Source organism: Rattus norvegicus, chromosome 3 (assembly GCF_036323735.1).
Source record: "Rattus norvegicus strain BN/NHsdMcwi chromosome 3, GRCr8, whole genome shotgun sequence".
NCBI lineage: Eukaryota > Metazoa > Chordata > Mammalia > Rodentia > Muridae > Rattus > Rattus norvegicus.
Genome location: NC_086021.1, coordinates 76,620,852 through 76,636,200, shown reverse-complemented (window position 1 = coordinate 76,636,200; position 15,349 = coordinate 76,620,852). Strand labels below are relative to the sequence as shown.

Below are 15,349 nucleotides of genomic sequence, written 5' to 3'. Positions count from 1 at the left end.
GTTAATATTTGAAACATACAAAGAGCAGTTGTTTATGTAAAAGCAAGCAATATCACCTGGACATTTTCTGTTTAGAGTCACTCCTTGGATATTGACTTTAACTGATTTCTTTTACAAGCTTCCAGGTGCCTGCTCCTTATGCAGGAGTCTGATGTAAACAACGAGCTAATTCCAGTTATCTTATCCTTCCACCGAACTCTAGTTTGTGGTTCAGTCAGTTCTACTATTGCATTTAACTCATTTTAATCTTGATGTAAAAGTTTTCCTTATGTAACTTTGTGCCTCCTAATATTCCCCACAAAATTATACTCATTCCTCCTGACTTCTGTTCTGGATATTTACCAACTGTTAACTTTTATCATGGCCCCTTGGATGGATCCTCTTCTGCTGCTAGTTGTTGCTCCCCTCCCTCACCACCCTGTCAGCCTTGAGGCAGTTACTGAGAGAGATGTCCCAACCCCCTAAGCGGTTCAGGGGACCTCTAAGGGGACCAATGAGTCATGGGCCATCCAACACATCCCTTTTCTTGCCTTTTCTCTGGACACTGTTTTGGGACTTAGAACAAAAACCATTCATTAGCTTAACATCTTTAAGGATCAGCTCAATTCCTTGATTGCTGCAGTACTCCAAAATTGAAAAGGACTATATCTGACTACTGGAATGGGATTTGTGCTTTCTTCTGTGGATATATCACTTCCAAGCTAACAAATTCTAATGGGGAGAAAAGGGTTTATCCAGCTTATACTTCTACAGCACTGTCCACCATTGAAGGAAGTCAAGGCAGAACTCAAATAGGGCAGGATCCTAGAAGCAAGAGCTGATGCAAAAGCCATGGAGGAGTGCTGCTTAATGGCTTGCTCCCCCCAACTTGTTCTGCCTGCTTTCTTATAGCACCCATGACTACCAGCCCAGGAATGAAACCACCCACGTTGGGCTCCCCCATCAATCACTGAGGAAGAAAATGTCTTACAGCCAAACATTCTGGAGACTATTCTGACTCTAGTTAGTGCATCACGCTGACATAGAACTAGCCAGCATATCCTATGCATGGGCTTTTGGTTCCCTCCCAATCTGGCTCATTCCTGTGATCATTCCTTCCTCCTTATTCCATGCTTATGCTTTACCCTGTTTTTTAAATATTTTACTTACTGAACTTCACTCTATACCCAAACAAAATGTTCTACACATGCTCTCTCAATAGCTTGTACACAACAGCTCCATTTGCTCCTGATACATCTGCAAAAAGATCTTTTAAATGTTGTGGAGAGACTTTGTTAAAAGGGACGTTCATCCCTTTTACCCCAGGCTAGCTACAATTTTTTATATTATTCCTCTGCTTTCTCCTGTTCCCTTCCTTTGATGCTCTATAGCTCCCTGCTACTTCAGCTACCTCATTTTGGTGCAACAGTCCTAGCCAATGGGACAAGTCACTGTCACCCTAGATCAACTCTGCCCACTTTATCCCACCTCTGTTCCTTCGTACCCCTCAACTTTCTAAGGAAACCTCTCAGTTCAGCTCTGTAACTAAATCATCTGCTTACAGCCCTCTAATAATTACTTTCCAAGTCTCTTCATGAACACTGGAAGGCACTCACCTTGTAAGACCCCTGGTACATGACCAGAGTATCTCTTCTTTAATAGATCTAGAACTATCCCTTCCTGACAAAACACTCCTCAGCAGAAAAAAAACTTAATGTCCTCTCAAGAATTAGGAATGATAATTTCTTGCTGGAAGACTATATTTCCCAGCTTCCCTTACAGGTTAGAGAAGTCATTTCCACTCCTATAAGGAGTGTCTTCCTCTTTAGACATCTTGGCCATCCACACACTAGGGTAACAAAGCATCGCTTCATTATGAGTAAAATAGTCCCAGACTTAGCATCTTTCTACTGTCTCTAATAATCTAACAGTGGTCGTGGTATCTCTTCACAGCAATAGAAAAGAAACAAAGACAGAAATTGGTAACCGAGACTGGGATATTGCTGTGACAGTCCTAACCATGCTGCTTGTTGGAAGAACGTAGATTCAGACTCTGAACCGGGAAAGCTGTTCAATGTGGTAAGCAGGGCAAAATGGACCATCCTGGTAGAAGTGTGGAAAACAGTAGTACTGAGAGCAATGTAGACTATGAAGACTTAGCTTACAAGGTCTTAGGACCAACCTTAGCAACTTAGCTAGAGACCATTCTTATAATATTGACAAAGAAATGTAGCTACATTTTGTCCCTGTCCTTAGAATATGCTGGAAGCTAAAATAAAGAGTTTTGGATTAATGATGTTGGCAGAGATTAAGAGACCCTAGTATTTGCTATGTTACATGGATTAGTGATCATGTAGATCTACAATGATAAAGAAAAAACAGGGCCAAAACAAAAAACAAAAAGTACAGTTTGAGGAGAAAAAGAGTACCAGGAAATTCAATGTTGGAACCAAATTCTGTGCTCAAAGAGAGTTTAGGAGAAAACGATTAAAGGGAGTGGTGTCTTCTGCTCACACTTTTGTGACTGTCTGAAGTATATAGTTTGTGTATATTGATAGAGCTCTTTTATAACTAAAGCATTTAATTTTTTGTACTAGAAAAACTTTTGAATATTTTAGTTCATTGTTCAGATATGTTAACTTAAGATTAGTTTAATTACTCAATTAAACTAATGAATAGCTTTGGATACTTTAAAAGAGCTCTAAATTTGCTTGTATATAAAAGCTTAGTTTGAGTTTTCCTTGTTAGGGTCAAGGGTGTCTTCTTGCCCATTAACAGCTGTAGATAGACTTAAAGCATCTGTTTGTTACTGATAATAAAATACTAAGTATTATTAAAAAAAAAAAAAAAGGGAGTGGTGTCCTGGGGCGAGACCTCACTTAGCTAAACTTCCAATTTGTTATTCAACAGGGAAAGCATCAACAAGTCAAAGTTTATGCAAATGTAATTCAAGAGGAGGAGCCAGGATCCAGTCTGAGCAGGGAACAGACTAGATTACTTTAGTGCGGTATTCTGGCTTCTGTGGTGGAAAGGGGTTTTCTCCGAAGTCAAATAAAGCTGCTTGAGCCAGGCATATAGGAGGGGAGTCCCTTCATGGAGGTTCAGAGAGGTCAGTGTGTAAAGTTACAAAAGTTTAACTTGGATTGTGTTGGAAACTCTTGATATTGGAGATGCCAGAGACATGGAATATCTACCGAGGAGACTTGCAAGCAGGGTGTGGAGCCAGTACAGAAATTTATTGCGTCAACAAAGCTGGAAAGAGTGACCTTTGACATCAGATGTGTTATTGGGGTTTGGAGTGTGCTCTGCTGGGTTTCAGTTTTGCTTTGGTCTAGTATCTCCTCACTGTACCCACCCCCTTTTGTAATGCATATAGAACCACACAGTGTGTTGGGATATGTAATTTGATTTTTTTTAAAAGGGGCTATAATTAAGACATTGCCTTGAATCTCAGCAGATACTTTGAACTTTGGCACTTTTTAAAGTGTTGCCGGTAAAGGACTATGATAGACTGAATGCATTTTGCATTATGATATGGCTACAAGCCTATGGGGGTCAGGGAGTAGAATGTGGTGGTTTGAATGAGAATGGTCCCCATAGGCTCACTTATTTGAATGTTTGATTCCCAGTTCAAAGACTGTTTAGGAAGGATGTGATATGACCTTGTTGGAGTAGGTTATGTCACTGGGGTGGGCTCTGGGGTTTCAAAAGCTCATGCCAGACCCAGTCTTTTTGACTCTTGTAGACTAAATGTAAGCTCTCAGCTTCTGCTCCAGTGCCATGCTCGCCCACCTGCTGCCATGGTCCCCAACATGATTATTGTGGACTTACCCTATGAAAGTGTAAGCAACTCCCCAATTAAATGTTTTCTTGTATAAATTGCCTTGGTCACAGAATTTCTTCACGGCATAAGAGTAGTAACTAAGACACTTCCTAAGGCTAGTCAACTGACAAATGGAGTACTTTCTCCTCTTATATTCTCAAAGATATCAAATCTATAAATACCCCTTTCTCCCCAGTAACTTTTCCTTGTCTGGTATTCTTGGCATCAAAAACTGAACATGTTGCCCACCCAGATGGCCCAGTAGTTAAAAGTACTTGCTGCTCTTGAGCAGTCTGCCTCCCAGCACCCACATCAGGGTGCTTACAATTGCTTGTAAATCCAGCTCCAGGGAATCCCACAACCTCTTCTAGCCTCCATGTGCACAGATACAGACACACAGATACACAGAAATAAAAATAAAGTCTTTTAAAATTATCTTATAATAAGATTAATATTTAATGAAACAGATATCAAATATAAAGCAAGATAAGAAGTTAATGAGAGGACAGAGATGATGAGATGTTTTTATTACCAGAAAGAGAGGTGAAATACTTTAGAACAAAGAGTTATAAATTCATGGATGGGGATGTAGCTCAGTTGGCAGACTGCTTGCCTAAGATGCACGAGGCCCTAGGTTTGATTCCTAGTACCACAAAAACTGGACATGACATCACATGCCTATAATGCCAACACTCAAGAGATAGAAAAAGATCAAGGACATCCTGAGCTATTACATATCAAGTCTGAGGCCAGTCTAGGACGAACAAAACCCATTTAAAAACAAAATAAATTTTAAAAGTCGATTTTTAAAAAAGATTCAAGTCTTAATCTAACGACTAGACTACATTTAGCTCAGTAATAAATGCAATTTTTAAGAAATTAACTTGGGGCTGGAGAGATGGCTCAGGAGCTAAGAGTATTTGCTGCTCATGTAGAGGACCTAGGTTCAGTTCCCAGCACCCACATGGTAGCTCACAACCATCTATTTCAGGCAATCTGACTCTCTCTCCTGACCTCCAAGGGCACCAGGCAAATACAATGCACATATATGTAGGTAAACCAGTCTTACCATAAAACACAGAAATTAAAAAAAAAAAGAAAATGAAGAAACAAACAAATCTATAATCATAGTGAATGACAGAAAGTTATAACAACCTCTATTTATTTATTTTTGAGTCAGAGTCCCACTATGTAGCCCTCTGCCTTCAAAGTGTACCACCATATCTGACCTCGCTTCTGTCCAAATAAAGTTCTAGGAATAGGATTGGACAATATTTTAGTGATAAAGCATATGGTTAGCTTATGAAGACCCTAGGTTCAATTCCCACCCAAGGATGAAATTTTTAAAGTTCTAAAATAGGAAAAGCTAATTTGAGTATAGCAGTCTACAATGGCAATCAGCTTTCAGAGGCTAAGGATTGAAGGGAATGCAACAAAGTTCTGCTGGCTATGACCACATACTGTTGCTAATGTCAGAGCAACACTAATAGAATGAGCTTATCTAGAACCCAAATCTTGGCCTCAAAATATTATTCACTAAAAGAATCGAGGGCCTGTTGGAAAAATGTTAATTCCAAGACTATGAAGACTAGCACTCAGATTCCAGACCCCTTAACACAAACCAGGTGTGGTGCACTCATAACCTCAGAGCTGTGGAGAACAGATCTCTTCACAGGAAGATCACTAGACTGGCAGCCAGTCTAGCAGAAAAATAGAGCTCCATAGGGAGAGACCCAGTCTCAAAGAAAAAGTAGAAAGTGATATGTGTATCAGTACATATGCATATGCCACACACACATAAACATCCCCTCAATCCTACTACTACAAATATAAAAATAGCAAAAAGCATTTGAAAAAATGCTGACAAGGATATAGAGAAATTGAAATTTTGTGCCTTATTTGTAGGAATGTAAAATGGGTGTAGTAGCTATAGAAAACAGTTTGACAGTTCCTTTAAAAATTACAAATAAATATGCCTGGACATGTAACTCAGTTGGTAGGACGTTTGCCTAGCATGCAAGAAGTTGCATGTTTGACCTGCAGCACCATATAACTGAGGTGGGATGGCAATCGATCACCTATAATTCCACCACAATGAAGATGGAGACAAAAGGATCAGAAGTTTGGGGTAGCTCAGCAATAGAACATTGGTGAGGATGCATAAAGCCTAAAGTTCAATAACCACTAACCCTTCACACATTCCCTAAACCACAATGAACCAACAATCCAACCTCTCTGTTAATAACCAAAATCCAAAGCTAGATTTTTGCAGAGATAACCACATAGCTGTATTCATTCACAATAGCTAAAAGGTGGAAGCAGCCCAAAGTCTATCAACAGATGACTAGACACACAAAGAATGGATGGACACACATAAAGATGAATGCTATAAATTCATGTTTAAAAGAAATTATGTCATACTCTACAGTGTGAACAAAACTTGGTAGCATGTTAAATTAAAAAAATAGTCGGGGCTGGGGATTTAGCTCAGTGGTAGAGCGCTTACCTAGGAAGCGCAAGGCCCTGGGTTCGGTCCCCAGCTCCGAAAAAAAGAACCAAAAAAAAAAAAAAAAAAAATAGTCACATAAAGCAAGTACTATATGATTTCACTTCTATGGTATATCCCAGACAAATTCTAGAAACAGAAAATAAAATAGTAGTGGCTAGAGTCTGGGGAAAATGGGTATCTAATAGGCACAGTATCTTAGTTTGGGTTTTATTGCTATGAAGAAGACACTATGACCACAGCAACTCTTATAAAGGAAAACCTTTAATTAGGGCTGGCTTATAGTTACAGTTTAGTTCATTAGAATCATGGCAGGAAACACAGAAGGAGATAGATTGTATTCCACACTGCACATAGTCAAAGTTCATCCCCACAGTGACACACTTCCTCTAGCAAAACCACACCTCCTCATAGTGCCACTCAGGATGGACCTACGGGGATCAATTACAGCCTGGCCCCCATAGGCTTCTAACTATCCATTATCATCATGGCAGGAAACATGGCAGTGTTCAGGCAGACATGGTGCCAGAGATGGAACTGAGAGCTCTACATCTTTTTTTTTTTTTTTTTGTTCTTTTTTTTCCGGAGCTGGGGACTGAACCCAGGGCCTTGCGCTTCCTAGGCAAGCGCTCTACCACTGAGCTAAATCCCCAACCCCGAGAGCTCTACATCTTGATCAGCCACACTGGGCATAGCTTAAGCACAGGAGACAGTGACACACTTCTCCAAGGCCACACCTACTCTAACAAGACCACACCTCCTAACAGTGCCACTCCCTATGGGTCAACCATTCAAACAGGTGAGTCCATAGGCCATACCTATTCAAACTACTACACAGAGTTTGAGTTCTACAAGATAAAAAAGTTCTGGAGACCTACCAATACACATAAAAATGGTATGACCAAATTCTTTTGTACACTAACACACAACTATAGTCTTAACTATCTAGGAAGCTGAGGCAGAGGGATCACTTGAGCCTAAGCCAGTTTCATAGCATAATCCTATCTCGAAAAAAAAATGTAGTGATAGTAGATTTATACAATATGCTTTTCACACATGTAGGGGAACAGATAATGCATAGATAATATTAACATGATTTTTAAAAAAGCCAGTTATGTTAGTGGACACTTATAGTTGCAGCACTACTCAGCTACAAGAGAAAAAAGAAAAAAGAAAGTAACGAATGTCAAATTATGTTAAGCAGAAAAACCAGGTTATAACAACAACAAAAAATGGTGACAGTATGGGTACTTTTGTGGGAGGCAGGGTCAGTGTACTAAAGAATAGTACATTCCATTCCCTTCATCTGCCTTGACCTCTCTACGCAGCTCAGGCTGGCTTTCAACTCCTGATCCTCCTGCCTCCATGTCCCAAGTGTTAGGTACAAGTATAGACCACTATAAGTAGAAATATATGGATCCCCAGAGTTTATTGCCCTACCATCCTAGCAGAAATTGCCAGCTTGTAGTTCAGTTAGAGACCCTGTGTCAAGGAAATACAGTGGAGAGTGATATAGGAAGAAAGTGGATGTTCTTCACTGGCTTCTGCATGTGTGCACAATTTGCACACCCACAAACATATATGTATGCATCATACATGGACATTTGCAAGCTTCAGAGAAAGCACACTATACAACAGAATGCTAATTTTAGAAAAATAATGCACAAAAAATACAATTTAGGAGTCTCTGTGTAATGAGGGTTCAGTAAACTATTACCTTCTCTGTCACTTTTATTGTATTTGTTATATTGGTTCTAGTTTCATTTCTGGTGCTGTGATAAAACACTGACTAAAAGCAACTTTGTAGGGGAAAGGATTTAAATGGCTTATGATTTCAGATCCATCACTAAGAGAAGTCAGGGCAGTAACTCAAAGACAGGTCTGCATTTTCTCTCTAACCAGAGACTCTAAAAGAAAGTACAACAGAATCTGTGTAAGATGTTACTTAACAGCTACCACAAGCTCATCCTTAGCTAGCTTCCTTATATGGCCTAGGATCATCTGCCCACAGTACACAATGGGCTGGGTCCTCTTACAACATTCAAGACAATCCCCCACAGACATGCTCACAGGCCAATCTGATCTGGGCAAATCCTTGAATTTAGAGTCCTTTCTTAGCAGACTCTAGGCTGTATCAAAGTGACAGTTAAAACTAAGGCAAAGTTACTTTCAATAACAGCAGCTAGCAATTGCTAAGCATTTTCTACATGTCAAGTATTTGCACTGAACTTCATAACTAAGGTTGAGTACTCTCAACTACATTTTAAAGAGGAGAAAACTAAGGTATGGAAAACAAGTTACAAACATATTTATCTTTTTCTACTTAAGCACAGTTTTAGTAAACTTAGCTTTGCCACAAACTAATTTTGAAACATTTCTATTGTGCATAAAAACAAAATTCAAATTCAAGCAGTAGTGGCACAAGCCTTTAATCAGGAGGCAGAGGTAGGCATATCTCTGTGAGTTCAAGGCCAGACTGGTCTACAGAGCAAGTTCCAGGACAGTCAGGAGCCAGAACTACACCGAGAAACCCTGTTTAGAACAACAAAAATAAATAAATAAAAGTTAAAAAATCCATACCTACTTTGTTCTTACATTTAGCCTGGGCAATGATGCTTTTGAGCATTCATGAATTTCTACATGACCAACACCTTCACTTCTCTTAACAGACACCTAAAAACACTACTGGCTCATGCAGCTAATGTATGCTTGTTTATTTGTTTGTTTTAATGATCTACCATAACTGGGGCTGGAGAGATGGTTGAGAGGTTAAGAGTTCTGGCTGCTCTTCCAGAGGTCTTGAGTTCAATTCCCAGCAACCACATGGTGGCTCACAACCATCTGTAATGGAATCTGATGCCCTCTTCTGGCGTGGCTGAAGACAGAGCACTTATGAACATTATGAAAAAGTACATTAAAAAAATTTCCCAAACTAAAGTTATATAATTTTAGATACATACCAGCAATACACGAATTTCTTTCCACAACCTAACCAACACCTGTTATTGTCTATGATATTTGGAAACAAAAAGTATTAAGCTGAGATCACACATACTTGACTTTCTGCCACAGTATCTTTCCCATGTGTTAACTGCCATCTTTCACCTACCCCTTCCACAGCATATACTTAAAACTGCCTAAAATCTCCACGTTCAACCAATCCAGAAAGTACCTGTTACATAACTGTCCTAACACCAACCTGTGCTTTGTATTTTAAAAGCTATGTTTACAGGGCTGCACATAAAAATCCCTCTGAAATGATGTACGCACCCAGTTTCAGCTCGATTGCTGTGTTGGTGTTACACTTGTACTCAGCCAGTTTCTTCTCCACCGCACTCTTATATTCCACTAGAAATTTCTCCATTGCACCAAACCCTACAAGAGGTTTTGAAAGGTTGGTTCAAAGTAATTTAAATACCTACAAGCAGGATTTTTATTAGAAGTGAGATAAGGATAAGATGGAAATACGCCAAAACAGTACAGATCACTCTCCATGAATCTTTCAATAAACGAACTACACACAAATGCCTCAAAACACAGAAAACAAAACCACTTTTAAGACAGGCCTGTAATTCCACCATTCAGGAGGCTGAGATAGGACTAATCTCCCTGTTATAGAAATGACTTGTAGGGCTAGAGAGATGGCTCAGTGGTTAAGAGCACTGATTGCTCTTCCAGAGGTCCTGAGTTCAATTCCCATTACACATGGTGGCTCCCAGCCATCTGTAATGAGATCTGATGCCCTCTTCTGGTGTGTCTGAAGACAGCTACAGTGTACTTATATATAATAAGTAAATAAATCTTTAAAAAAAAATGACTTGAATACACTGTATCAACCCCAGTTCTCATTCAACAACTCAGGCTGAAGAAGATGGTTAATTGAAGGGCACCAAACTTGGAAGTGGTAGGGCTCAGATATGAAGTTTGATGTAATTCTCATCATACAGTAACTCTTTTATGGTACCTGCGTGCTTCAATATCCTACTTGACAGCTCCAACCTAGTACAACGACGAGCAAATTCAAACTACATAATTTGTTAATCCAGTCTATCTATAAAAGTAGAGTGTTTAAGATGTAGCAATATTAATGTAAAGGAACTGAGGGGAAATGACAGAAAACTGTCATTCATAAGACACTTCATAGGACAGGTAAAAAAAAGAAAGTACATTAAACAGCCTCAATACAGGCCCAGAGTAGTAGCAATTTAAATGCTTTTAAATATTAAAAGCTAGAAATGAATAATTGCAGAGCAAGAGAATTCTACTACATGCAGTACAGAAGTTCCATTCTAAATGAGAAGTTTGGCAGTGTAGAAACGTTTTTTAAAGGACTTCTAAAAATGATCTCAGAAATCCTGAAGGGTATGAGAACCAGAGATGTGCCCTGAACCAGGGCAGGGCAGCACTGCGCTCGCTCAGAAGTTGGCTGTGAGGAAGGTGGGCAGGGCCCTGGAGAGAATCAGCTGGCGGGAACTGGACCTTATAGGCTACATTAGGGCGACAGTGAGCAAAGGGGAACGAGGTGGGGAAAGGCCCAGAGACAGACCTCGCTCCACAAGTCGAAATTGCACGCTCTGCCTCGAGCTCAAGGCCCGGGGGCCCATGGGAGGCGCCGAGCGTGTGGACTGGGGGCGAAGGCGCTGAGCGCGGCCCACCGGGAGCCAGCCTCCGACCCTCAGTGCTTCGCGGAAAGGAGCGGCCTTCTGGAACCTCGGCTAGAGCTCGAAAGTTCCAGGCGGCCACTGTCACCGCCGCCTCAACGTTCTTCCCCAGAACCACCCGCCTCCTCCCCTTGCTAAACTTTTCCCGGGAACTTACCCGCCATTTCCGAGCTCTGAGCGCCCGCGGCTGAGGAAGGACAAATCAACCCGCGCGCTCCCGGGCCGGAAGTGACCACAATGACTTACGCATTTCCCCCGCCCATCCTCGGCGAGGCATGAACCAATGAGAGGAAGAAGTTCCAGGCGCACGGCGTCGGAAGTGCCTGAGGAGGCGGGGCAAGCACCGTGAGAAGGCGCGGGGCGGTTGCCTAGCCACGGCTGGTGTGGAGACCCTCACTAGCTTCAGCGCCCGAGCCGCTGCTGCTCCCTGGCCGCTAGGGACTTGCTTGGAAATTAATGTGAATTCTGAGACAGCTTAAGGCGATTTTTCCTCCCACCCTTTGGCCCGAACGCAAGTTTTTATGTGGAGGTTTCATTTCGAAGTTTTAAGCTTTTTGTTTCTACTTTACCATAATCCATTTTAAAGGGTTTCTCTGAATGCTATGTGTGTTTTGGAGCTGGGTATCCAACTGATAAAACGCTCTGCCACTAACCCATTATATACTCTTTGTGCTTTCAAAATGATAAATAGTGCCATATTAAAGCACTCAGGGACCCAAGATGGAAGACTCCCGAAAATTGTGCTCTGAACACACGCTTGCATGCACAACTAATAAAAGTAAAATTTCAAAAAATACTTGCTTTTGCTCTTAAGTTTTCTATAGAACCATTTAGCTCACCAAAAATGGTTACTAACACTACTTGAAGTGGCTTGGTTTAGTTGGACTTGTCTGAGGTCCTAGTGGCTTGAACTACATCACAGGATGTACCCGTTTTTAATCGTGGGCCTTGTTATTTAGTTGCTGTTGGGATTTTTTTTTTTTTTTCACCCAGAGGATAATTTGCTATTTATCCTCACAATAGTATCTAAACACCCAATTCCCTGGTGTCAACACATTTGGTAATACGCTTTAAAATGATGCATGCTATATCTAAAGTTGATCTTTGGTGTATCAGGTTTCTCTAGAAAAAAAGGAACAGATAGAATGAACTTATGTTAAAAGATGTTTACAGCCTTGGCTTATGTGGTACACTTGGAGAGGTCAGACAGTGGTTGTCTCACAGCAAATGCCAAAAACCTGGTGGTTCAGTCCTCAGAGGTAGGAGCCTCAGCCCAATCTGCCCCTGATGACCTGAGGAATTTCTGGAGAGCTGCTGAGGAATCAGTAGCAGCACCTAAGAAGGCTAGGCTGACTTCATGACCAGCTTCAAATTGGCAGTTAAAGAGACTAGGCCTAAATCTATGTTTCCAAGACCTGGACAATTCCAGGCTAGTCCAGACCTCAGAAACCGGCCCCCTGCCACCTGGCCTGAGGCAAGGGCAATGGGTCAGCAGCAGTTTCCAGACTTCCACAGCAACAAGTTTCCAGTCCCCACACCCCAGTAATGGAATGTCCGTAGAAATGGACCCAACAGATTGACATAGAGGTCACCTACCCAGGAATTCCCTAATGGCTTTAAATCAGGCCTGCAAGTTCACTTGGATGTCTGTCTCTCCATCTTGGTAAAGGGAGACCTCAGCATGCTGGACTTCTGCAAAATAAAACACTCTTTGCATTCACATACTATTTGAGTCCGGGGTGTCAATCTTCGGTGAATCATGGACCCTTACACAGTAACAAGAGAGATAAACTCTCCATTGACAGTGAAGGTTAAGGAGGCAAAATAGCAAAGCCTTCTTTCTTCCTTTTATCTGAGCCATTACAAGAAGGTGCTGCCCACATTTAGAGTGGGTCTTCTCCCATCAATTAAGGTAATCAAGACAATCCCTAGCAGACATGCTCACACTAATATATGTTTGTGCCTGTGTTATATATGTGTGTGTTCTATCATATATACATATATATGTATGTAATATTTGCATGTGTGTATATATACATTTATATGTGTGTATTTTGTTTTGTGCCATGGTGACAGTTAAAACTAACCATCACACTTGGTGAGATTGTCTGGAATTAATATGCTCTCTAGTTTAGAGATAAGAAAATATAGCTATAGTGGTGGATTATGCCTAAACTCATTGTACCCAGGAGTCTGAAGCAGGAACATCGCTTATCAGTTTGAGGTCAGTCTGAGCTGAGATTGAGGGGAGTCTGTGGAAAGAAGAGGAGGAAAAGGAAAAGGAGGAAGAGGATTAGGACCAAACCTTATCAAAGTAGCACACACCCATAGCCCCTGCACTTGGAAAGTGGAAGCAGGAATTCTTGGCCACTGAAGCTTGAGGCCTGCTGGGTTATGTAAGACCTGTCTTTAAGAAAAGAGAGAGGGCTGGAAAGCAAGGAAAAGGAAAAGGAGTCAGCCCAAAGCAAATTGCCCAAGTTCATCCTCAGTTTACTACAGTCCCGGAAGAGTCTAATTCTCCAGATACTCGAGCCTGGTATTTATTTGTTAGCTATGCAGAAATGCCCTTTAAGATTAGAATAGGCAGTGAGAACACTGAGACCCTTCTTAAACTCTTACGTATAAGATTATAGTCATAATGTACAGATAAGAAGATGAAGTCAATGCTACTAATGACTGATCAACAAGGGAGGGAAACAGGACCAGTGAGGTGGTCAGCAAGTGAAGGCACCTGCTGCCAGGCCAGACAACCTGAGTTTGATCCCCAGGCCCCACATAGTGGAAGAAGAGACCCACTCCTGTAAGCTGTCCTCTGACCTCTTTATGAGGTCAGACACACACACACACACACACACACACACACACACACACACACACACAAATACACAAAGAAATGTAATATAATTTTAAAAATTGAAAAGGAAAAAATCTTTTAAAACATATTTGTTCAAAATGGCAAGGTTTATCATTTTCCAGATGTCCTTATCTATAGATAAGCAATTAAGATTCTTGTAAGACGTATGATGAACCTGTTTGATACAGCGTGACTAGCATTAATATGAAAGGAGCTGAGGCTACAGTTCTAACAGACCCTCACTGTAGAACTGTTTACCCATACTTTCTAAATGCCTCAGGATATGTGCCTAGATATGCAGTTTATCTCAGAAACAAAAATATCTTCTCTTAGGAGGTGATAATAAGAATTATCAAACATGCTGGGCATAGTGGTGCATGCCTTTAATTCCAGATCCAGATGCCAAGGCAGTGTGAGTTTGAGGCCAGCCTGGTCTACAGAGTGAGTCCCAGGACAGTTGGGAGTTTGAAGAGAGACCTTGTCTCAAATATATATATATATATTCTATGTCTATATATCAAAATAATTTTAAAAGCATTTTCCTTTTTCATAGAAGTGTTTCCCTTTTTGTATTTATACGTTACCTTGTCCTAAAGGGGATTTGAGAATGTGATTGATAAAACTGCAGAATGGGTTTTTATAAAAGTCCTATGCTGTCCTGCTGTGTGTGACCAAAACAGTAGAGCTGTGTGGAATGTTCAGTGACCTACCAGTCCAGTCCGACTACTGTTTCGTGGTTGACCTTGTCTATGCAGAGATAATAATACCTTCCCGGGCGTCAGACTGAGTTGTTTGTAAAGAACAAATAGATATTGACATGCTGTGTACATAGGAACTGATAACACAATAGCATGAAACCTAGTGAAAGATCTGAAAAAGGCATTTCCTTTTTATGTGTATATGCATTGTGCTTGTGAAATATGTGTGTGTGTGTGTGTGTGTGTGTGTGTGTGTGTGTGTGTGTGTGTAGGCGTGCATTAGCCATGGCTTACATGTAGCAGTCAGAAGACAATTGTGGGTATTAGTCCTTGTTTTCTACCTTATTTTGAGATATTCTCTCTCTCTCTCTCTCTGTCTGTGTGTGTGTGTGTGTGTGTGTGTGTGTGTGTGTGTGTGTATGCCTTTGTTTCTCTCCCCCACCCTCTCATTCTAACTGTATACATCAGGTTAGCTATCTCTGCCCCCCCCATTTCACCAAAGGAACATGAGATTATAGGTATGTGCATCATAGGTACTGCATCCTACATTCTGGGGACATGAACTCAAGTCCTTATCTTTGTCAGGCAAGTACTTTTACACACCGAGAATTGCCCCAGCCCAAAGGCACTTCTCTCTTCAGAGTAAAAAGCCATTATTGCACTGTAAGGAATTATTAACTGGCAACTATATGTCTGCTACAGACTGAGCGTCTATAGACCAGTCAAATTCACCATCCTGTCTTGAAATGTGTAAGAACCTTGTTGCTACCATTGTTTGTATTTCAAGACTGGTTTTCCCTGTAGCCCTGACTGTCCTAGAACCAGGCT

General features: G+C 41.0%; 1 protein-coding gene across 2 annotated transcripts in view; it reads right to left on the bottom strand.

Moving 5' to 3' along the window:
• Hat1 (histone acetyltransferase 1) overlaps nucleotides 1–11,759 on the bottom strand; it is a 48,260-nt gene extending 36,501 nt beyond the window's left edge. Inside the window, exons 1-2 of one of the 2 annotated variants that reach the window (XM_017591624.3) lie at nucleotides 10,855–11,759; nucleotides 9,579–9,683 (exon numbers count right to left, since the gene is read on the bottom strand). In XM_017591624.3, the coding sequence (XP_017447113.1) occupies nucleotides 9,579–9,683; nucleotides 10,855–10,912 (163 nt within the window). In that variant the 5' untranslated portion in view covers nucleotides 10,913–11,759. The remainder of the gene's footprint in view (nucleotides 1–9,578; nucleotides 9,684–10,854) is intronic. The other variant, NM_001009657.1, reaches the window with a different exon arrangement.
• Nucleotides 11,760–15,349: the final 3,590 nt, after the last annotated feature.